This window comes from Myodes glareolus, chromosome 3, assembly GCF_982192425.1.
Source record: "Myodes glareolus chromosome 3, mMyoGla1.1, whole genome shotgun sequence".
Classification (NCBI taxonomy): Eukaryota; Metazoa; Chordata; class Mammalia; order Rodentia; family Cricetidae; genus Myodes; species Myodes glareolus.
This window is the reverse complement of record NC_142028.1, coordinates 5393733-5417597: the sequence shown is the minus strand read 5'-3', so window position 1 is coordinate 5417597 and position 23865 is coordinate 5393733. Positions and strand designations below refer to the sequence as shown.

Here is a 23865-nt window from a genome sequence, read left to right as displayed (position 1 = left end):
AGAATATGTTTATATTTTAAAATTTTAAGTCTTTTCTGTTTCTTAGGCGCTGCCTCCGAGGACGGAGAAGATGGATGTTGACCAGGACTGGCCCAGTGTCTACCCTGTTGCAGCGCCATTTAAACCCTCTGCTGTTCCTCTGCCTGTCCGAATGGGGTACCCAGTAAAGAAGGGTGTGCCCTTGGCAAAGGAGGGAAATCTGGAGCTGTTGAAGGTGAGGAGCTGGGTCAGGGCTCAGACAGCTCTGCGGTGGGCGGAGGTGGACTTTTCTGTACTACCAGCCCACTCCCAAATAACCACACAGAGACTCATTAATAAAATGTTCGTCCAAGAGCTTAGGCTTGTTACTAACTCTTTCAACCCAACCGTATTTCTTATCTATGCCCTACCACGAGCTGTGCCTTTTTTCAGTACAGCCCATTCATTTTCTACTTCCTCTGCATCTGGCTGGTGACTCCGCTCTCCTTCTTCCCAGTGTTCTCTCAGTCTGGCTCTCCCGCCTGACTTCTTTCTGTCTAGCTGTTGGCCAGTTGGCTCTATTAAACCAATGAGAGTAAAGCATCTTCACAGTGTGCAAAGGACTCTCCCAGCCCAGGTGGGTGCTCATCCCCTCCCTGCCCTTTGTGTTAGGGCCTTGCTGTTGTGTCCTTCAAGTAGAACCAAGGAGGGCAGAACAACCTGATGCTGAGGACCAGCATGCGGATGGCGTACTGATGATTGCTCTGAGGGAAGTCACAGCCAGAGTGGCCTCACACTCACTGTGTCTGCTCCCCCTGTTTCCACGTCCATGTGCTAGAGTTCTGACACTTTGTTAAAGAGAAGAGGGGGCAGGACAGGAAGGACATGGGGCGCTGCAGCCAGTAGTGGCTTAGTGAGACTTGCCCAGGAGAGCATTTCCAGGCAGACAGGAGACAGACAGACCTTCAGATGAAGGGAACTTGGTGCAGACAGAAGACTGTCACATCCCTATCGGTGCTGACATCTGTTCCTGAGCTGGGTCACTGAGCATGCTCCCTGCCTGATCTGCATCATCTACTTTTCTTTTGTGATCCTAGGATTTACATTTTTATGTTTCAAAAATAAAAGAACAGGTGGCATGTGCCTTTATCCCAGCACTCGGGAGGCAGAGGCAGGCGGATCTCTGAGATCGATACCAGCCTGGTCTACAAGCGCTAGTTTCAGGACAGACTCCAAAGCTACAGAGAAACCCTGTCTCCAAATAAAAGTAAATAAATATAAAATAAAAAAGAGAGAGTAGCAACAAAAAAGCCACCCATTCCATAATCCTGGCGTGTAGTTCTCTTTATTTCCCTGGTCTGACTGACTCCAGCTCCAGGCATGCAGAGTGTACGTACATACATGCACATGGTAACTCACAACCATCTAACTCCAATCCCTGGGGTCAGCACGGTCTGACTGACTCCAGTTCTAGGCATGCAGGGCGTACATACATACATGCAGGTAGAACCCTCATGCATAAAAAAGAACATGAATAACTTTTTTAAAACAGTAACACTTAGATTCCATTTAAAAAGTTATGCTGGTAAGAGTTACTTGTTTGAAAGGAATCAACTCTTGATCTTTCTCAATTTTGACTCTATGCTGTGCTGTGTCAGTGTGAATGTGTTCTTGATGTCATTAGACTGGTCAGATAAGAGCTGGTGTGATGGGCATGCTCGCAGTTCCAGTGCTTGGGAGGCAGGGGCATCAGGAGTCCACAGCAAGTGTCGGGCTGGCCTGGGCTGCAAGAAACTCTTACTCAGAAACTTAGTTAATACATAAATACAGTCATCTGTCTAGTGGAGATTTGCTAGCTTTGTTCATTCAGTTTGTGAAGTGCTTATTGTGTGTGAGCAGAAATAATGTGCCTGGTTTCTTGGAGAATTGGGTGATTGACAGATTGGTGGTGTTACATGCTTTCAGAATTATTATTGTTGTCGTTTTCTGGATTTATGAGACTGTCTTGTTGTGCAGTCTGGGGTGACCTTGCCTTCACAGTCTCCCTGCCTCAGTTTCCCTGAGTGCTGGAATTACCAGTGTGAGCTAACACACCCTGAATGCCTTTGGTTTTATAATGGACTAGCACACGAATGCTGTAGATACATGGCATAAAGAATGCTATGGAAGTGTTTATGTTTTAACATGATTGCTGTCTTGTAAGACATGTAAAATGAAGGGTGAGTGCTGCCTGATGCTGGTGTATCGGAAATGAATCATAGAGAGTCTCGGGGCTTGGAGCTGATGCTGCGGAAGAGCTGTCACCTTTTATTATGTGATTTATTGGTCCTGGTTCAGGCTATAGGAATGTGATCCTTCTCGTGCATTTGTGACATAGTGCATGTGATGCATGGTTGTAGCCCAGCTGCTCAGGAGACTTGAGCAGGAAGGTCACTAGAGCCTGTGAGTTTGAGAATATCTAGGAAGTATGTTGAGACTCCAGCTCACAAAAAGGGGTGGCTGGGGGAGATTTGACTGTAACTTATACTTTTAAAACCGCTCTGTTTTAGATCCCAAATTTCCTGCATCTGACTCCTGTGGCGATTAGGAGGCACTGTGCAGCTCTAAAAGGTATGCTTTCCTCTGGGAGCCTGGGGCTGGTTTAACATGCAGAAAGACTTGAGTCTGATGAGACAGAGCCTCACATTCTGAGTCACTGTCTCTTTCCTTTAATTTTTGTTTTGTTGAGAGGGTTTTGTTCTTCTTTACTAGAGAGCCCAGGATGGCCTGGATATTGCTGTGTAGCCCAAGCTAGCCTGAGATTTATGTATTCCCACCAAATCCTGTAATGTGGTAGTGCTCCCAGAGGGCACCACCCTTCTGCCTCTTTCTCTGTTAACAGCAGTTTGTAAATAGTTTAAGATGGTCAGTGTATAAGCAGCAGTTCATGTTTGTTATTATTATGTGTGTCTTGCATGTGGGCGTTTTAGCTGCATGCATATGTGTCTGCCATGTGCATGCATGCCTAGTACCCAAGGAGGCTGGGAAAGGGTGTCAGGTCCCCTGGAACTGGAGTTAAACATGGTTATCAGCCACTGAGTCCTGGAACTCAAACCTAGATCCCTCTCTGGAAGAGCAGCTCTTAACTGCAGAGCCACCTCTCAGCCCTTTTATAAATAATTATTGCTGAGCACTGTAAACTCATCAAAAACAAATAGAGGTTGAAACTAAGGCATGGCTATGCACGTTGTATTTACTCACCAGAAGGTAGTCTGTGTTACCCTAGTTCCGTTTTATATTTAAAAATTAGAATATTTGATAGATGGACAGTAGCAGAAGCAGATTGTAGACTGATTTGTCTTTAGGCTTCCTGCTCACAAATAATGACATGAGACTTACTAATTATGAAAGGGCAGCCTTAGCTTAGGCTTGTTCCTAACTAGTTCTTATAACTTAAATTAACCCGTATCTTTTAACCTCTATTTTTCTATGTGACTTGGTTATTGTAGAAGGAGCTGCGGGCAGGCCTGCTTTTCATCCTGCCCGGCTCCCGCATGGCTAGCTTAGCCCCGGAAATAACAACACACAAATTGTATTCATTTAAACACTGCCTGGCCCATTATCTCTAGAGAGTTAGTTACTGGCTAACTCTCACATCTTGATTAACCCATTTCTAATAATCTGTGTAGCACCACGAGGTGGTGGCTTACCGGGAAAGATTCAGCATGTCTGACCTGGTGGCTGCCTCCATGGCGTCTGCCTCATTGCCCTCTTCCCAGCATTCTGTTCTGTTTACTCTGCCTACCAAATTTTCTGTCCTATCAGAGGGCCAAGGCAGTCTCTTTATTAACCAATGAAAATAACACATAACAGAAGGCCCACCTACATCAGGTTACCTTTACTCTGTCCTACCCTCCTGCTTCTTCCATGTCTGGCCGGCGACTCCGCCTTTCTTCTTTCCAGGCTCTCTGTGTGCCCGAAGTCCTGCCTATCTCTCCTGCCTAGCTATTGGCTGTTCAGCTCCTTAGCACACCAATCACAGCCATACGTCTTCATCCACAACAGCAGATGGCCGGCGTCACTGTAAGAGTGTGAGCACAGAGTTGCTCGTCTGGCTATGTGTCCTGCCCTCTCCACTGGAGTGGGGTCATGTCTGTAGAGTTGCAGTTGATCGTAAGAAGCCACCGTGAGTCTTTCCTGAAATACTGTCCTTCAGGGCAGTACATTTATCCAAGAGGTGAATTGCTGCATTTTCCATATTGTTGGTCATCCTACATATGGTTCATTCCATAAAGTGAATGAGTTCAAGTGTGAAAGTATGAAATTCCCGTCCATGCATGCAGTATATTTTTATCATATTCACCTTAACCACACCTTAATAACACCTCCCACTCCTAAGTTCATGGGCCATCCATGGCAGCAGGGGTTGACCTGCTTGGAATAAGGAAGTCTGAATCTCCCTCTCCAAGAAGACATTGGCCATCATTGGCTCCTCATCTGGGGACAGGGACTCAGAGCCCCCCCCCCCCCCCGCCCCTCTGTTGACTGGAGTGCTCTTGTGTGGGTAACCACAGCTGCAGTTTCTCCGCCCTCTCTTCTGTGACGGTCCCTAAGCCTTGGGGTGGAGTAATGAGACGTCCCAGTGCTTGTTGAGCCTTCCAGACACTTAGCCAGTAGTGAAATCAAAACTAACCACTGTCTCCTGCACTGTCCCCTGCTTTGATGTGGTCCCAGAGCTGCCCTAATCTGTTGTATAGAGATGTGAATTTAGAGGACAGTTTCTTGCTGTGTCCGTGAGCCAGATAATAGTATGTTCACCCCGGGGCCTGCGTGCTCCCCACTTGTGGACTCTCGACCAGATTTACCATATTGGGCATGTGTCTGCTTGGAGGGGATTACATCCCATCCTTAAGTGGCTGGCGGCCTCATGATGTATGTGTCACTGTCACACATGGGCGTATCATGCCTTATGATTTGTTATTGTAACATAGCTCCGTGAAACCGCTAATGATTTTTACCCTGGCAGCTTGCGTAGTCACTTCTGGAACTGTGTCAGCTAGCCAGTGTGATGGAAGCTCGGTCAGTACCGGCTCACCGCTCTGTTCAGCAATAGGGTCTCCTGTGAAGTGCTGCTGGATAGCCAAGAGCAGGGGCTACCATTTGTCCTGTTTTGGAGGTCTCCAGGACACCCCACAACCCTAAGCTGGCTTCCCCCCTACACTGGACTAGATCCACCTGCTGTGATTCTCGCTTGTTGGTGGGCTCAGCACTTGCTGTTGAGGTAGAGAACGCGCTTGTGTGGACTGGACAGAGCGCTGCAGCTTTACTAACATATTCAGATGAGCGAAACTCGGGCTTAAGAGTGCAGGATGGTGCTGAGTAGCCGAACCGCCGGAGGGTCAGCAGTGGGACACCACACAGCCGTTAGCCTTGAGTTGTTTCTAAAATTTCTGCCTGCTTGCCCCCCCCTCTCTCTTTCTCTCTCTCTCTCTCTCTCTCTCTCTCTCTGAGGCAGGATCTTGCTGTGTAGCCCAGGTTAATCTGAAACATGCTCTTTAGAAAACTGGCCTCCACCTTGCAGTGATCTTCCTGCCTCTGTCTCATGATTCAGATTTGGCCTGCTTAATTTTTAACACTGACAACTTAAAAGTGATTCGTACATGTGGCCAATCAAATAGTTGAAGCCTCCTGCTATTCCATCCCTGCCTCTCATCCCAGAACAATCTCAGTCATCACTTAGTTCTTGTAACCCCTTCCAGAGAACCGAGTTTGTTTGTACTCACAGTGTGTGCTTTGTGTGCCTTGCGAATGCAGAGCAGCGGGAACTGCAGGGACACGGCCACTGCAGCTCCAGAGCGGCTGACTCCAGATCTGTTGCTCCCTGGGCGTTGGCGTGTCTGTCATCCACCTGCATCGTGGCCTTCTCCTTCTCACATGGATTAGTAGAACTTGTTTTGTTTTGTTTTTTGAGATAGGGTTTCTCTGTAGCTTTGGACCCTGTCCTGGAACTAGCTCTTGTAGACCAGGCTGGCCTCAAACTCACAGAGATCCGCCTGCCTCTGCCTCCCAAGCGCTGGAATTAAAAGCATGCGCCACCACCGCCCAGTGAATTATTAGTACTTTTCTTGTACTATGACCCACTACCCAACTGAAACAACTTGTGGGAGATTTGTTTGGGTTCATAATTGGAGGGATTCTAACCTGTCATGGCAGGGAAGGTGTGGCTATGGGCTCCTGACTGACACAGGTGGAGTGTAAAGTGGCTTACTGACTTACTGTCTTGGCAGATCAGGAAGCAGAACAGTAACCCCACACCAGTTTCCTCCAGCTCGTCCCTACCTCCTAAAGGTTCGACAGACTCCCAAAGCAATGTCACCAGCTCACACAAGTGAGCTGTGGAGGAACGCCACTCCCACCGGCAGCAATGACTTGAAAGCAAACATTTTCGTGTAGTTCTCTTGTGTGTTGTGTGTGTGTGTGTGTGTGTGTGTGTGTGTGTGTGTGTGTACTCACATACAGGATAAGCGCCTTTGTGTTCCTATCTGCAGCTGTTGGATATTCTGTAGTTGAAGAGTAAGCACCTTCAGGTGGCATCCTAGTGTCCCTGGTTATCCCATCAGAGGCTCTGTCTGTGTGTAGAGGACTTGTTCTGACTTTTTAGGAAAAGATCAAAACCTAGGACATATCTAAAAGTGACAACTGTTCCAAATTGATGTCCCACTTCTGATGTTCCACAGATTGAATTCCATTTTTTTATCTTATAAAAGCCAATGAACAAATGCATTCCTATATACTGTGATAAATTACATTTTTTAAATCTTTTTAATTTTTAAAAAAGTAATTTTAAAATTACATTTATTCTGTATGTGCATATATGCATGTTAGGGCATGTGCTGGCCATGGTGTGCATATGGAGGTCAGGGACATCTTATGAGACTCAGTTCTCCTTCCTCCATGTGGGTCCCTGGGATCAAGCTCAGATGGTCAGCCTTGGCAGCAAGCCTCTACTCTCTGAGCCAATTTGCCAATCCCATTTTTCTCTTTTAAACATTATTTTTAAATGTGCTTGTATTCTAGCAACTGATTGTTTTGATGAAGGAGTTCTCTAGTTCCTAGACTGAAACGAAGGCTTCTGTATAGCACATTCATGTTTCTGCAGAGCATAAATGAGCACTTTCACATTTCCTAATTACACCTCTGCCGTCTCTGGCTTGAGAGTGCAGCTTCCAAAAGACTCAAGGTTCTTCAGCATTTCTTCTCAGTTTCCTTTCAAAATAGGTCACTTCAGATTTTATATCTAACTTGCAAGTGGAAAATGTGAGATGTAGGAAAGTTGAGTAATTTCCCAAGGCTGAACAGGCAGTGGAGAAGTTCCATAGACGCCGAGGCTCTTCAGAGTCGGCCATGCTGCACCTATCAGACGCTAATGGGCTATTATGTGCTTCCCACTTGGCTGTGGTTTTTGGGGGCACATAATTTAGGTAATTTAATGTAAAAACTGTAATTATCATCTGGTGATTGAAATAACTTATTTGCAGTTTAAAAGAAAAAACTATTCTGTACAAAACCAAAAGTCTGTGAACTGATCAGATTGTCTCTACGAGTGGCTGGTGGCCTGCGTCCTGGCGTAGGGTGCTGCCTGAGTCCACGGTGGAAATGACGGTCAGCTCTGCCCTCTCGTCTTTTCTTCATATCAAAATATTCTCCATTTCAGTGATGCCTTCCTTCCCTCACATACAGGCTTTAGGGGTTTGTTGTTTTGTGGGGTTTTGTTTTGTGGCTCACAATGTGGCTCGGTCTGGCTGGCACCCCTGTGTAGCCCAGGTGGCTTTGAACTCATGACGTCCTGCTGCATCAGCACAAGCCACTGACGTCAGAGTGACATTTTACTGACTCTGATGAAGCCTAAAGGAAGGTGAACAAAGTACTACAGTTGGGAAATTGTTAGCTTGGGGCAGTGTCACAGGCGAAGGCCTCTCCGTGTCCCTGGTTATGTGTCACAGAGATGGCCAGCTTTTCTCACAGTGTGCTTTGCAGGGGAAGCCTGAGTCTGTGAGGTCCTCTGTTCACAGCCTGAGGAGCCGGTTGCTTTCATTTGCTCTTAGAGTGGGGCTCTTCAAGGACTGAGAAGAGCCCTGGTGTGAGAAGTCTTCATCCTCAGCTAACACCTCTTCCATGCAGACTTGACCACGTAGGGTGCTGTGAAGTCAGATACCAGTAACTAGGAAGCTGGCAGCTTCTCCCCATCAACAAACTGGGAACTGAGTTTATACCTCAGCTTGGGGAGTGAGAACCCTGTCCATAAGCACTTGAAAAATTACTGTGGTCTGGGTCTGAGACCTGGGACTACCTTCTGTATAGGGTCACCCCACTGCTCACCGGGGTCACATGAAAGAACAAGAGTTAGTGTTTGGACCCTCTGGTGATGGTATACGTCAGATTCAGGAAGGACGCTGACAGGACTTAGCTCCTTCCAGGGTTCCAGTTTTTGTCGGTTGATCTTTGTAGTGTTGTTGATTTGGGAATGATTATCATTCCTTCTTGTTGTTCACAAGCAGTAGACTCTGGGCACCAAGCTGTCTGCTTGTTGTTGGGAAAGAGGGGTTAAACAGTAGCTTCTCACAGAGCCTGGCACGTCCATCACGGAGTGTTCTCGGTTTCAGTGTTGGACTGGGCTGTGGGCACGGTAAACTCTCCAGCCATACCCCAGCATCCCTGCTCCCCACTAAACTGAACATTATCAGGGTAGGGTGGACCGCAGAGGAAAGGTCCAGTCAGAGGACAGCTGTGTGCTTCTGTGGCTCCGGAGTCTACCCGTGGCTGTCCTGTCTCTGGCCCGTGTCACGTGGCGATTATTTACAGAGCTGTGAATGAGATGGCTTTTCATCTTCTCAGATTTCTGCACGGAGTGGCCAGCTGCACTGGACAGTGATGAGAAATGTGAGAAGCATTTTCCAGTCGAGATCGACACAGCTGACTACGTGTCCTCAGGACCATCTGTTCGGAACCCCAAAGCACGGGTGGTGACGCTGAGGGTGAGAGGAGCACTCACACCGTGGCCGTTGTTAGATGGATTCTGAGTGCATTTCGTATGCCATTATAAAAGGAACGCGTGTTTTACTGCTCAGTCATGCTTTGTGTTTAATGGGATGGTATTGTGTGGGCATTGTAATATGATCATTGTATCTTCTAGGAATAAACATGGCTAGCGATTATTAAAACAGTCATTAGTTTTGTTCTGTGGAGTTGGTGCTCTCCTTCCACCTTTACATGAATTCTGGGGACTAAACTATGTCAGGGTGGAGAAGGAAAACAAATTCTGTCATATAGTTGCATTCATGACTTCCTATTACTGAGACAGAGCACCTAACAGAAGCAGTTCAGGACAGCCTTGCTACCCTACCCTTTCACAGTGGGGAAAACATAGCAACAGGAGCGTGGGGGCAGCTCGCTCATGCCTCTGCATCTGTAAGCAGTAAGCTTGGCCGGGATGTGGAGCCACACCGTAACATGGAGGCTGTCCTCCCAGCTTGCTGATTCCTCCAGCCAGACCCTGCTTCCCAGAGGTTCTGTAATGTCTCAGTACAGCACCACCACCTACAGATAAAGTGTTCAGACACATGAGCCTGTGGGGACATTCTCGTCCAAACCACAGCAATAGTATTTAGAGGGATCACTTTATTGTGTGGCCTGTGAACATTTATGTATGCCTGTTTTCCTGTGAATGTGTTGTGTATATATGTGTGTGCATGCTTTCTGTGTATATACATATGTGTTTGTACATGTGTGTGCATGCATATATGCTTGTTTTTGTGTTTGTGTGCTTGCTTGTTTCCGTATGTATGTGCATGTGGGCATGCTTGTTTGTGTGTTTGTGGGCTCATGTGTATGTGTGAGTGCTTGTCTATGTAAACATGTATGGAGGTCCTGGGCTGGAGTCAGGAATCATCTTATTAACTGGTTAAGGCAGGACCTGTCCTGTGAACCCAGAGCTTGTGGATCTGGCTAGCCAGCCTGCTCAGGAGACCCCGTCTCCTCCTCCGTCTCCTGAGCTGCAGTTACAGGCAGTCCTGATGTTTCCGTGGGAGCTGGGATCCGAATGAAAGACGGTATACTTGTGCAGCCGCTTCTCCAGGCCCCACCGTGCACATCTACAGAATTTCTCCATAGTCAGAAAAGTTGCTCAGAATTAGAGACGCTTTATGTTTGTGTAAGACTTTACTTTAAAAGTGCTTTCCTCAGCTGGGCGGTGGTGGTGCACACCTTTAATCCCAGCACTTGGAGGCAGAGGTGATCTCTGTGAGTGGCAGAGGTGATCTCTGTGAGTTCAAGACCAGCCTAGTGCACAGAGCTAGTTCCAGGACATTCTCTAAAGCTACAGAGAAACCCTGTCTCAAAAAACAAACAAAAGTGCTTTCTCCTGTTACTCTCATATATTTCTGCAAAAACCCTGTGAACTTAGTCGTCCTGAGAAAGCAGTCTTTGTGGGAGATAAAGGGACCTGAAGCTACAGAGCAAGGCACACTGGAAGCCTGGCTCGGCTCTTATGTGGCTGTCACAGCTCTGTCACATTTGCTTGTGTATGTGGGAGACATTTTATGTCCTTGGGTGCTCTTCAGTGTGTGTAGTTCTTGAGTTAATTCGTAGCCATTGGAGGATCGCACGTCTCACTACAGCCGCCTGTGGCCGGAAGTGGCAGCGTTGTTTGGGGATAGTGTTCCTAGCTCAGGACTGTGTGGAATGCACAGCTTGTGAAGTGAGGCTGTGAGTGTCATTTGGCCTTGAAGCCAGAGTGAATGTGCCACAGAGCCACTTCTGAGGAGCTTCAGAGTCTGGCTAGAATCTTTTTTATCTAGGATGCTTATGTAAATATGAGTTTTAAAACAGTGATTGCAGTAATAATCAACATTGCTGCCACTTTTTTGAACACTGGCATTAAAAATTGGAATTTAAAATGTTATTGTTTAATGTTATAATTTCATAGATGTTTAAAAGAAAAATCACTATATTCTCATTAGGGTATACCTAATATACCCTACCAGGTGTATTCCCGTGCTACCTACTGTGAAAGGTGCTCCTCTCACTGCATGTTGTCGCTGCGTGTGGATACACACACATACATTGGCACTCCATATTACCTGTCAGTCAGCACAGTGAGTTGCTTGTTTATCAGGTTAATAACCTGCTTGTTGATGCACGTTCTCTCCAGAAGACAGCAATGGCTCTCCTCGCCTGCAGAGGGCAGTGTTGCAGAGACAGGGTCTCACTGTGGAACCCCAGCTGTCTTGAATTTGAGATCCTCCTAACTGCTGGGGTGGTGGGCATGCACCATGACTCAGTTCCTTTCTTTTTAAACTTTGTATGTTAATTTACCAAACACTTAACCTTCACTATTGCCAAGAACAGAGTATTCACTGTTCTCCCCTCAGAGGTTGGAATTCAGTGGAGAAATGGAATAGGCTGCCGTGCAGTGGTGTCATGACAGAAGGCCAGGGATACTGAACTAAGAGATGAAGACGGTAGAATCTGAGAGTCCTGCCTAGCCTCTTTTCTTCTTCCTGAGGTTTCAGCTCCTTCTTACTCCTGATGCCTTCCAGAGAAGAAACTGTGCTTGCTGTGACAGGGATATGGTTGCCACCTGTCCCTGAAGACTTAGGTTTTGGGAGCTTGGTGTTCAATGTGGCAATGATGAACTGGGACCTGTGGAGGTTCTTAAGTCATGGAGTACCCTCCTGGGGAGGGAGGGACTGGCAGTGCTTGTGAAACCTGGGGAGTTCTTCACAGAGCAAGCTGCTAGTGGAGAAGCTAAGCCTGAGATGCCGTCTTGGCTCCCTGTCTTGTGATGTGGTTGTTCCTTCCTACAGGGCCAGTGGCATGTTCTTGTACCCCCAGAACTGCAGATGAATAAGCCTGTTTCTTTATAAAGTTGATCAACTGTTGATGGGAGGCTGCATGTTGGTTCTCAGCTGCTCAGCCCTGAAATAACCACACAGAAACTGTATTATTTCAATCACTGCTTGGCCCATTAGCTCTAGCTTTTTATTGGCTAATTCTTACATCTTAATTTAACCCATTTCTATTAATCTGTGTATCGCCACGTAGCAATGGCTTACTGGATAAAGTTCCAGTGTCTGTCTCCAGCGGGGCTACGTGGGTGGCTTCTCTCTAACTCCACCTCCTTTCTCCCAGCATTCAGCTAAGTTTTTCCTGCCTACCTTTATTCCCTCTGCAGGCCTAAGCAGTTTCTTTATTAACCAATGGTATTCACAGCATACAGAGGGGAATCCCACATCAATCAACTTTAGAAATTTTATTATAATAACAAAAAATAGGTTAATAGTATTTTATTGAACTATATTCTAATGTCAGACTTATCTGTAGTGATAGGAGCGCGGATACGTTCCTGCTCCCGGCTGCCTGGCTAGCTTTACCCAAAATAATTACATGGAAACTGTATTCTTTTAAACACTGCCTGGCCCATTATTTCTAGCCTCTTCTTGGCTAACTCTTACATATTCTTTTAACCCATTTTTAATAATCTGTGTGTCACCACGTGGTTGTGGCTTACTGGGAAGATTCTAACCTACGTCCGTCTCAGGCCGGAGCTTCATAGTGTCTGCCTGCCTCTGCTTTCTTTCTCCCAGCATTCTGTTCAGTCTACTCCACCTATCTAAATTCTGCCTTGTCAAAAAGCCAAGGCAGTTTCTTTGTTAACCAATGAAAGTAACACATAGACAGAAGACCCTCCTACATCACTTATCTATCTCTGGTTAATACCTTAACCCTTGACACAGTTCTCTGCGCACTAAAGAGTTCTCATTCAGTCCTGTGTTCCCAGTGTGTCTTCAGGAAGACTAACTCCATGGGAAGTGGAGCTGGAGGCCAGTACACTGAGAACCACTCCGGTACCAGTGCATCTTGAAACTCCAGATGCTCTGAGACATACCTGTAAATAATCCAGTTTAGAGGTGGCCTGGTGGCACAGGCCTGTGATCCTCGCAGTGAAGAGGCTAGGGTGACAGTCTCACGCCTGAGGTACTTGGGCTACATAATGAGTACCATTTACCTAGGTTCTGTCTCCTACATGTTCCAGTAGAACTAGAAACAGCGTTTCTCTCCTGGCCTTGCCGGGGATTGTACCTGAGATCCTGCAGATATGCACGGCAACACTCCCCACTGAGCCACAGAGTCGCCCTTTAGAGAAAAGACTCTAAGCTAGGACTATAGCTACATGGCAGAGTGCTTGCCTAATGTGTGCCAGAGAGTGATTTAATCCCCAGTTTGCCAAAAGGCAGAACGGGGATGAGGGAGAGAAAATGTTTTTTCTAGGGAGCCTCCACAGCCTTAAAAAAATTGTATTCGAGCCAGGTGGTGGTGGCGCACACCTTTAATCCCAGCACTTGGGAGGCAGAGACAGGTGGGTGGGTCTCTGAGTTCAAGCAACTTCCAGTACTGGTTCCATAGCTACTGAGAGTCCCTGTCTTAAAAAACAAACAAAAAAATTGTATTCATATGTGTGTGTGTGTGTGTGTGTGTGTCTGTGTGTGTGTCTGTGTGTGTCTGTCCTTTCTCTCTCTCTGTGTGTGTATCTATCTGTGTGTGTGTGTCCGTCCTTCTGTGTGTGTGTCCGTCCTTCTGTGGTGGTCAGAGGGCAACTTGCAGGAGTCTGTTTTCTCATTCTACCGTGTGGGGTATGATGGAGCTCAGGTCACCAGGCTTGGTGGTCAGGGCTTTATGCCAGTAAGCACTTTGCCAGCCTGCCAGACAAGCTCCTCACAGCTGTGGAGCCAATATTAGCTTCTGAGGACAGCTGACTCTTCCCTGGAGCGTCTACAGGTTGGGGTGCCATCTCCGTTCCTGGACCAGTTTCTGCCACGCAGTAACCTGCTCTCACGGCGGAGGGGTTGGGAGTGCTTAGGTCTGTGCTGTCCGAGTGTCCAGCGCACTGACAGCGATTGGGTTTCTTCTGTTAGTGCTTCAGCGCCAGCACCGCGGCAGTGTCCATACCGTGTCCGCTTTGCCGTTCCCCTTTCCGAGAGTAACGCTGGGTTCTGTGCTTTGCTGGCTGCTAGCTGCATACAGAGAAGTTGGGCAAGTTTTGTTTTTTTTGAGCTTAATGTTGATTTAAATGGCAGTGCTGCCTTTCTTCATTAAGCAAATTATATGTTTTTTTTTACATATTCTTTTCTTGTATTTTTAAGGTTAAACTTTCCAGTTTGAATTTAGACAACCATGCAAAGAAGAAACTTATAAAACTTGTAGGAGAGCGGTATTGCAAGACCACTGACGTGCTCACTATCACCACAGACAGGTGGGTAGAGCCTCGCAGCCTAGCGTTCTGTGTGTGTGTGCGCGCACTTGCGCCTCTGTGTGCAGTTGTGTGTACATTTACACCATCTGATAATGCTCCTTTTTCTATTGATGATAGTATCTGTCGTTTATCTAGTTATTTGGTTTAAGCTGGCAGCTATGTAAAGTTAAAAGACTTTTAAAGAAGCCACATGAGGCTTTTATTTTATACTTTAAAGAGGTTGGAACCGTTGTTAATCTTTCTGTCCTATTGTCCTAAAAGTGCCACATGCCATTCTCATAGGAAGCTTTACTTAATATTGGAATGTTAGCAGCAATAGACATGTAGTACAGCTCATTTTTGAAAGAATCAGCATCTGCTTTTTTTTTTTAAAGATTTATTTCTATTTTATTTATATGAATGTTTGTCTGCATGTATGCAGTGGCCATGGAGGCCAGAAGAGAACATCAGATCCCCTGGAACTAAAATTACAGATGGCTTTGTGAACTGCCATCTGAGTGTTGGGACCTGAACTCGGGTCCTCGGCACGAGCAGCCGATGCTCTTCACAGCAGATCTGTCTCCCCAGGCATGAGCAGCCGATGCTCTTCGCAGCAGATCTGTCTCCCCAGGCACGAGCAGCCGATGCTCTTCGCAGCAGATCTGTCTCCCCAGGCACGAGCAGCCGATGCTCTTCGCAGCAGATCTGTCTCCCCAGCCTTGTCTGTCCTGCTCTGGACTCGTTAGATCAGGTGCTGTTCCCTGGCTCTGAGCTCCGAGATGGTAAAGAGAACTTCTTAGGCGTACCGTATTTAAAGTAGCTTAAACCTAACGATGTTCAAATAACCCCAGTAATGATGAGAGCCCAGATAGAAATAACGATAATATTTAATATCCTGAATAGTCTCTCTCTCTGAAGACAGTGTCTCACTATGTCATCCTGACTAGCCTAGCACTCTCTCTCTCTGTAGATCAGGATGACTCAAAATCACAGAGATCAACCTGCCTCTCCCTCCCAGGTGTGTCACCAAGTCCAGCCATCCTGAATATTCTCAGGCAGATAAAATTCAAAGAATTCTACCTATCGACTTTAGAATGTCTTGTGAATTATCTGTATGCTAAAACTTTGACCTCTTCCCTCCTTAAAGATGCCCTCTGAAGAGACAGAACTATGACTACGCGCTGTATCTCCTCACTGTCCTGTATCACGAGTCTTGGGTAAGTGTGTGTGTGCATGCACACGCACATGCATACATATGTGTGACAAGGACATGTGTGCCGTACTGCAGGTGTGTAGGAAATGTGTGTGAAGTCTCGGGACGGTGTTCCTGCCTCGGGCTCCTTGGTGCTGGTGTTACAGGCCTGTGCCGTCATGCGCTGCTCTTAGAGATGAGCAGAGTGGACGCAGTGGGAGAAAAGCCATCAGTTCGCTGAATGAGAGGTGTGGTGGCTTCTGAGTGGGGACCAGGGGAGGGGCATCTCCCGGCTTGTTAGTGGCAGCCCTCGGGGATGATGGATGAGTCCAAGCCACCGTTTCCAGACTGCTCATTACATTTTCATTGCTGCTGACCGTGGTCAGGTTTAACAGGAGTGAGTGGCAAGTGGAAGGGAAACAAAGCTTTGTTGCAAGATTGGTAACAAATCACAGCCTCTGGCTCTTTCCTCCTGCAGGATTCTCTGCCGTGATTCCTCTGTGCTTATATCCTAGCTTTGGGAATATCATTATGGTAGCAGTTAATGTCTTTCCTGTCAATTGATGGAGAACTGCCGTTGGCTTGAGATAATTAAGTTCCCTTTGAACCGAGAACATGTTTGAGTTAGCTGCAGGTCCATAGCTGCTGTTGAAAGAGTTAATAACAAACAACAAAGCCGGCCAGTTTAGAGTCACTTACTCTGCCAGCTGCTTGTGAAGTGAATTCGCCAGAGGAAATGACAGGCGCCCATAAATCCAGTGAAAGTTGACATGCCGGCTTCTTCCTGTGGTTCTGTGACATACGATCAGCAAGGCTGTACTCTGGACTCATGCAAGAAGCCTTTCATCTTTCATACTAAGTGCTTTGGTGCCAGAGTACCTAGCCGTGTATAACTGTCTTAAACAGCTGTAATTAAAGAATTCCAATATTAAAATTGACACTTAGTCCTTCCTGACAGGCCGCATCAGGGAAGCCATGCTGAGGCGCTGTGGAGCTGTGCCGGGCTCTGGGAAGGTTTTACTGAATTGAATTCATACTTGAAGCTGATGTTGCCACCTGGTATTTGATCCAGCGTTTAGAGCCCCTGTCCAGTCCAGGGCTGTGTTCTCAGTAGCCTGGCCTCTGGACTCTTGGTGCGCAGACATCCCTCGGCTTTTTAGAGTTCTTTGGAGACTGCTTCTGGAATGTGCTCATCTAGACTTTAGGATCAGGATGTTTGCTGTGTACAGTCAGACAAGTTAGCAATAGTGGTGCCCAGTCATCTTCTGTCAGTGGAGACATCACAAAGCATGGCTTCGGGGCTGGAGGCCGTTGCTTCACAGAACATTCTTTGAGTGCTGGCGGTGATGAGAGAGATAATTGCTGGACTCAGTGTTCTCAGACACGCTGGCCTTGTGTTGGTGTTTCAGTCTGAAGTGCTGTGGATTCAGCTTTAAGCATGTGCAGCCATGCAGACTTGGGGTCTAGCCTTGGTCCTGTGACTTCCTCCATGGGCACTAGCTTTCCTCCTAAATGGAGAGAATTTTTTGTAATATCTGGCAAATTATGAACTCTCAGTAACTGTAATAATTAGTTAAAAATACTAAATTGAAAATTTTTTTTCCTAGAATTTCAAGTCCCTTTATTACGAATTCCTGTGAGCAGCCTACATTTAACTTGACAGAGTTCTGTACCCTGAAGTTAAGCTAGAACATGCGATCTGAACTGCTCGCTGACTGACTGCAGAACCTGCTGTTCCCCTGAACAGTGTGATGTGTGTTAGCTCTCCACACGGGGAGGAAGGCTGAGTGTCAGCGCAGGGCCAGGGGAGGCCTGGAGGCCGGGAGCTGACCCTGAGCTGCTGCGAAGGCTCCTTTGAAACAGGTTGAACGTGGGTCTTGTTTGATCTCACCTTACTATACAGGCTGTGTTTTAACACTGGGCATTGAGCGTGGGCTTCCAGAAAGCTAGGCAAGTGCTCTGCTGCCAGGCTCTTTCGTCACCAGGCGTCACGACGGTCTATTGCCAAAACACCACTAACTTTAAAAATCATGGTGTCTGTAAGCTGGTGTTTGTGTGAGTGTTGGGAGCAAGCGCAGCCCTTCTGCTACCTGAACTACAACCCCACCCCTAAGTTAGAGTGCTTTATCCTCATCAGAGAGTTCACTGGAAAGGGGACCTTACTGTAAATACTTGCAGGAAGAGGGAAGTCTGCGTTGAACTAGAGGCATGCCGACAAAGGAGGTCTGGACTGGTCCAGTTCCTGCCGTCCTTCCTCTCTTAGGGCTGGCGTCTCTGCAGACCTGTTGATTACTTTGGCCCCAGTGCATCCCTTGACTTGGAATGAAAATCCAATGGGAAGTTGATCCTGTGACAAAAGCCCTAGAGGCTGGGGTGCTTTCATGCCGTTTCTGAGAGCAGAGCCAGGTCTGATGCCAGGCCTGGTGCTCAGCTGTTGCTTACTCTCCTAGGTGTTGGTCTCACCATCAACATCTTCCCAACCAGTTCCACTGTTGGTTAGAAAAGGGGATGTAGCTCCGTGGTCAGTGGCGCACGCCTTTAATCCCAGCACTCGGAGACAGAGGCAGGTGGATCTCTGTGAGTTCGAGACCAGCCTTGTCTACAAGAGCTAGTTCCAGGGCAGGTCCCAAACTACAGAGAAACCCTGTCTTGAAAAACCAAAAAAAGTGTGTGTGGGGGTATGTGGTCTTAATACCCAAGACCTCTCCTTCTTCCCCTCCCCTTGTCCCTCCCACCATCAACCCCCACTGTTTCTAGTAAGCCCTGTAACCCAGGAAGTGGCAGAGGAACAGTTCCCTGTTTTGAAAGTGTTTCAAAGCAGAATTTTTTGTTTCTGTTTTAGCACAGAACATTTAATATGGGCCACCCTTTACACTGGTGCTGACCTGAAAGACAGGGCTAGAAGCTGTTTTATTACAACTGCTTGTTTTTTAGGCTGAGAAATTTAGACCTAGAGCAGAGGAACCCAGCCCTGAACTGCAGCTGAGTTTGTTCTTTGACTCCCAGCATCCTCAGTAATCAGAGCTGAAATACGACCTGGCGTGCGCTGCTCCTTGCCCGTCTCCGCAGAGTCTGTCACCTGTGCCCATAACCCGCTGCCAGCTGAGTCCGTGTCAGCCTCACCTGTGCGGTCCTGCAGCTTCTGACTCCGTAGCACAGATTCAGAGGCTCTGCAGCCCTTTGATGGCAACCCTGGCTGTTCATTATCACATAATTGAATAAGGAAACCGGTTAGAAGGCTAGCCTCTCCGAAGAGAGCTTTTGTACTTGACGAGTGTCAGGGCTGAGAGCATGGTCAGAAGTGTGGGCAGGAGGATGGAGATTTTGTCAGACAGGAGTTTGGACATCAGGTGGAAGCATCAGTGTTGCTTAGAGGCAAGGTCTTTCCGCCACTGCTCACTGAGCTAAGCCCTGCTTTTCTTTCCCTCCAAGAGCTGAAATACCATTTGAGAGTTAATCTCCTCTCTTCTTCCTGTGTCTAGTGCACTGCTAGGTCTTTCCTCTTCTGTTGAGCTGTTTTTCCCTCCTTCATTTCTGCTGCTGCTGCCCCCATGGGTCTTCTTGTCCTTCACCTGAACCGCTGCCGCAGCCTCCTGACTGGTCCTGCCGTTGCCTTCCATTTTGTCTTTGTCTCGTGCCCCTTCATGATAGGTTTCCTGTGGCCTCATGTCAAGTCTAACTCTGTAGTGTATCCTTGTCAGCAGTGTGGGCACTGGGAATATTGTAAAGAAAGCTAAATGGCCCTTAGCTAGGCAGGAGGAAGAGGGGAGACATCCAGACACAGAGGATGCTGGGAAGGAGGAGGACGACATGCTGGAGGACAAGTAAAGCCACGAGCCATGTGGCAGTGTGGAGATTATTAGAAATGGGTTGGTGAGTTGTAAGAGCTTGTTAGTGACAAGCCTACGCTCTGGCCGAGCTTTTGTAACTAATGGTAAATCTCCATGTCGTTACTGGGGAGCTGCTGTCCTGACAGAAAGGTCCAGCTACAGTGGGCGAGGATAGTTTCGCCCCTGTTTCCCAGCATCTAGTACAGTGTCTGGTGCACACAGTTAAAATTTAGCCTTGGCAGCTGAACTAATTGATAGGATTTTTAATATTTTTTTACTTCTTATCTCTTAAGAAGTTTTTTCAAATTCCCTGTTTTATAGCTATAAATTACAATGTTTACTTTGTGTGTGTTTGAGAGGAGGGGCGCACATGTGGCCATCCGTGTGCCCCGTAGAAGTCAAAGGATAACCTGTAGGAGTCAGTTCTTTCCTTTCACATGGACCCAGGGATTGAACTCAGGTCATCAGACTTGACTTGGCAGCAAAGACCTTGACCTACTGAGCCACCTTGACAGCTGAGGTTTTCTTAATGGTTAAACTGTTTTCCCTCGTGTAGGACCACAGTGTCCTTGTAATATCAATAGTGGAGTATTACTGTGATTCATGTCCTCGTCACAGAGAATTGTGAACACAGCAGCAGGAGGTGCAGATCTGTGTGTAGGCAGCAGCTACTTCTGTTACTGCAGAGTGTGCTGACCTTGCGTTCACTAGATAGCATGTTCTCTGTGTTGGATTTGTGCTTACAAAGGAGACAGATATTAGGTTCAAGTCAAGTTATCCTTGTGGTCTGAGATTTTTCCCACCAGGTCTCTGTGTTCCTTAGAACATGCTGTTCCACCACAGAGGCCCATTGTGGTTTTGGGGGAAATATTTAATTGCTCTGGGCTTGAGTTTCCTGGTCTGTAAAACAGATGATGATAATAGTTGTAACTCACAGTGCTGTGTGAGAGGTCAGTGAGTTAACAGTGGTGAACCCTGAAACAGCGCACGGTGTGGAGCGAGTCTCCTGGTAGCCATGGCCGCGGCCATGCTGCTCTGCCCTGCCTGGTATGAGTCCCTCTCCCTGCTGGGGTTCTGGTCCTCTCTGCTCACCATCAGGCCTCCCATTGGACGAGGCTCCAGGATAACACAGTGCCTGGCGCAGCAGAAGCTCGTAAAATTTATTGAGTGAATTAGTAAGTGGATGATGGAGCCACTTGGGAAGGTAAATAGGGTCACATGGAATGGAAAGTTGCTGCTTCTGAGGTTGTGGTCAGGCAGGGAGAAAAAAGGAGGTAGGTTTTGTGTGTGTGTGTGTGTGTGTGTGTGTGTGTGTGTTATACACAGATGTTACATTGAATATAAATGGATAAGGCATTAAAATAAGTGTCTATAATGTGCCCTAGCTCTGCCTAAATCACCAATTTTACTTTTTTTAAAATTATTTTATTTTATGTGCATGAGTGTTTGCCTGCATCTATGTATGAGCACCACATGCGTGCATGGTGTCCATGGAGGTCAGGAGAGGGTATCAGGTCCCCTAGAACTGGAATTACGCAGAGTTGTGAACTGCCATGTGATTTTTTGGGAAACAAACTTGGGTCCTCTGCAGGGCAGTTAAAGTGCTTTTAACTTGAATGAGCCACCTCTCCAGCCACTGGGGATGAAGTTTAGCTTATAGTGGGATTCTTGATCACCCCGAGGAATTCATGTGGTGCGGCTAGTGTGGTGTACTGTGGGATTTATGATGTGATATGACTAGTGTGGTGTGCTATGGTATGGAGTGGTATGATTGGTGATATTTTGTTGGTGCTCTAACAAAGCTTGCCTGAAGATCTGAGGGCAGAGCTAGCCACACTAGCTAACCATTGAGGTCTGGAGCTCTGTACAAGCTGAGTGGAGAGAGGACTATAAGGAGGGAGGAGACAGGAGTTTGGCCCTTTTTTGGCTGAGGAGTTAACAAGGTAAGAGTTGGCTGTGGCTGGCTCTTTTGTCTCTCTGTCTTTCAGCATTTATCCTGATGGCTGACTCCAGGCTTTTATTATCAAGACCAATTAGAATTCATACAACAATTGGTGCCCAACATTAGAGCACAAATTTGTGAAGAAACTGCTTACCTGTGGTCTCGCAGCCTCTGGCACCTGCAGGGGCTCCCGCTGGAGTCACCGCCCACCAGCTGGGTTTGTTTTTTCTTTTTTCTCCAAGCGTCAGAGTGAGCTCGGGATTTTCCTGTTGGAGCTGCTCTGCAGCAGCCCCAGCTACCACCCAAACTTCAAGAGCACCTGGGCTTCAAACACCACAGGACTTCACCCACCTAAACCGCCGCCGTCAGGTGGCTCTTGCCACACGTGCTTCTTCTGCACAACCCCGTGTGCGTTTTTCAGGCTCCCTCTCTCCCGTGGGTCGCGAGCTTCCCCTAGACCCTCGCTCCCTGGGCTGCCACTCTGCTGTTTCCGCCAGACTGTACACCGCCTGTGTTCTCCTCTCAGGTGGGATGCGCCTCACATGTCAGCGTCACTGTCAGCAGGTTTGGTGAGACAAGTGGGGAGTCTTAAAGGGGGAGTCAGTTAAAACAGAGAGTTTTTCCCACATTAAAAATTGGGAAACACTATTACAATAGAGAGAGTTAGGTCTCTGTATGATAATACACTGGATGGTGTGAAAATGGAACAATTACATGAGGGGATAACTAATTTAGATGGGATTTATGTAATGTCAATTGTAGACTATCAGTTTTATCATTTTTGTTGTACTACTAAAAAAGTTGGCTAATCTGAGTGCTAAGATACAAGTTTTAGAAAAACGTATTAAAACAGACCATAGGAGGGGCCAGAGTGGTGAGTCAGTCTGTGGCCACATGGCCGGACAGCCGGAAGTCCCACTCTCTGGGACCTTCCCAGGGGGACAGAATCCAGCCCCCCACCCCCAATTCCCTAAGCTTTTCTGGCCATCCAGCAGGGTGTGTTCCTGCTGCTGGTTTTCTTAACCCCATCCTACCTTACCCCCAAGCCTACCTTTTTGCCTGCGACATTCTTGGAACCCTGCAACACAGCCTGCGTCAGTGCTGAGGGGATCTGAGTCAGCACCCACAAGCCTGGACAGCCAGATACCCCACTCTCCAGGACCTTACCAGTGAGCCAGAACATACGGGCCACTCCACAATTCCCTAGCTTTTCTGGCCAACCAGCTGGGAGTGTCCCTGCTGCTGGGCTTTCCCCCAACCCAGCCTGCCCCCAAGCCCGCCTCTCGCCTGTAAGGTCCTTGGAATCCTCAAACACAGCCTGCTTCAGTGCTGAGGGGACCTAAGAGAGGGCAGACCAAGAAAAACTCCCAAGTACTCAGTCAGCCACAGCAAAGATTGGACCAAGACACCAAGACTCTGCTGGCCTCATTTGAAGGAAGAGATGGGCAGGCGCCAATACAAGAATTCCTCCAACAGCCTGTGAAAATGATAGAGACCTTTAAACAGGAAGTGAAAAACTCCCTTAAAGAAATGGAAGAGAAGACAAAAAGTTAGAAGAAATTAATAAATCCCTCAAAGATACCCAAGAAAACCAAGAAAAAGTAATCAAACAGGTAAAGGAAACAGTTCAAGACTTGAAGACCAAAATGGAGGTAATAAAGAAAACACAAACCGAGGGAAGGTTGGATATGGAAAATCTGGGTAAACGAACAGGAACTACAGAGACAAGTACAACCAACAAAATACAAAGGATAGAAGAAAGAATCTCAGATGCTGAAAACACTATAGAGGAAATAGACTCATTGATCAAAGAAAACATCAAATCCAACAAATTCTTAACACAAAACATCCAGGAAATCTGGGACACCATGAAAAGACTAAACCTAAGAATAGTAGGAGTAGAAAAAGGAGAACTCCAGCTCAAAGGCACAGAAAATATTTTCAACAAAATTATACAAGAAAACTTCCCCAACCTAAAGAAGGAAATCCTTATGGAGGTACAAGAAGCTTACAGAATACCCAATAGAATGGATCATATATATATATATCCCCTCGCCATATAATCAAAACACAAAATATACAGAATAAAGAAAGAATTTTAATAGCTGCAAAGGAAAAAGGTCAAATAACATATAAAGGTAAACCTATCAGAATTACACCTGACTTCTCAGTGGAAACCATGAAAGCCAGAAGGTCTTAGATAGATGTGCTTCAGACACTAAGAGACCATGGATGCAAGCCCAGACTACTATACCCAGCAAAGCTTTCTTTCACCATTGATTGAGAAAACAAGATATTCCATGACAAAAACAGATTTAAACAATACATATCCACAAACCCAGCCTTACAGAAAGTACTAGAAGGAAAACCTCAACCCAAGGAAGCTGACAACACCCACAATAGCACAGACATCTGATAACCCTCCACCAGCACATCTCAAAGAAAGGAAACACACAAACACTACCACCAAAAAATAACTGGAGTTAACAACCATTGGTCATTAATATTACTTAATATCAGTGGACTCAATTCACCTATAAAAGGCACAGGTTAAGAGAATGGATACAAAACAGGATCCAGCATTCTGCTGTTTACAAGAAACACACTTCAACCTCAAAGACAGACACTGCCTCAGAATAAAGGGTTGGGAAAAGGTTTTCCAATCATACAGACC

The 23865-nt window shown here is 46.8% G+C and overlaps 1 protein-coding gene across 3 annotated transcripts in view; it reads left to right on the top strand.

Annotated features, from left to right (window-relative positions):
- The window catches only part of Mrps35 (mitochondrial ribosomal protein S35), a 38198-nt gene that overhangs the window by 5096 nt on the left and 9237 nt on the right, over positions 1-23865 (top strand). For all 3 annotated transcript variants that reach the window (XM_048432703.3, XM_048432704.3, XM_085687394.2), the window contains exons 3-7: positions 47-214; positions 2508-2568; positions 8833-8972; positions 14139-14248; positions 15375-15444. In XM_048432703.3, the coding sequence (XP_048288660.3) occupies positions 47-214; positions 2508-2568; positions 8833-8972; positions 14139-14248; positions 15375-15444 (549 nt within the window). The remainder of the gene's footprint in view (positions 1-46; positions 215-2507; positions 2569-8832; positions 8973-14138; positions 14249-15374; positions 15445-23865) is intronic.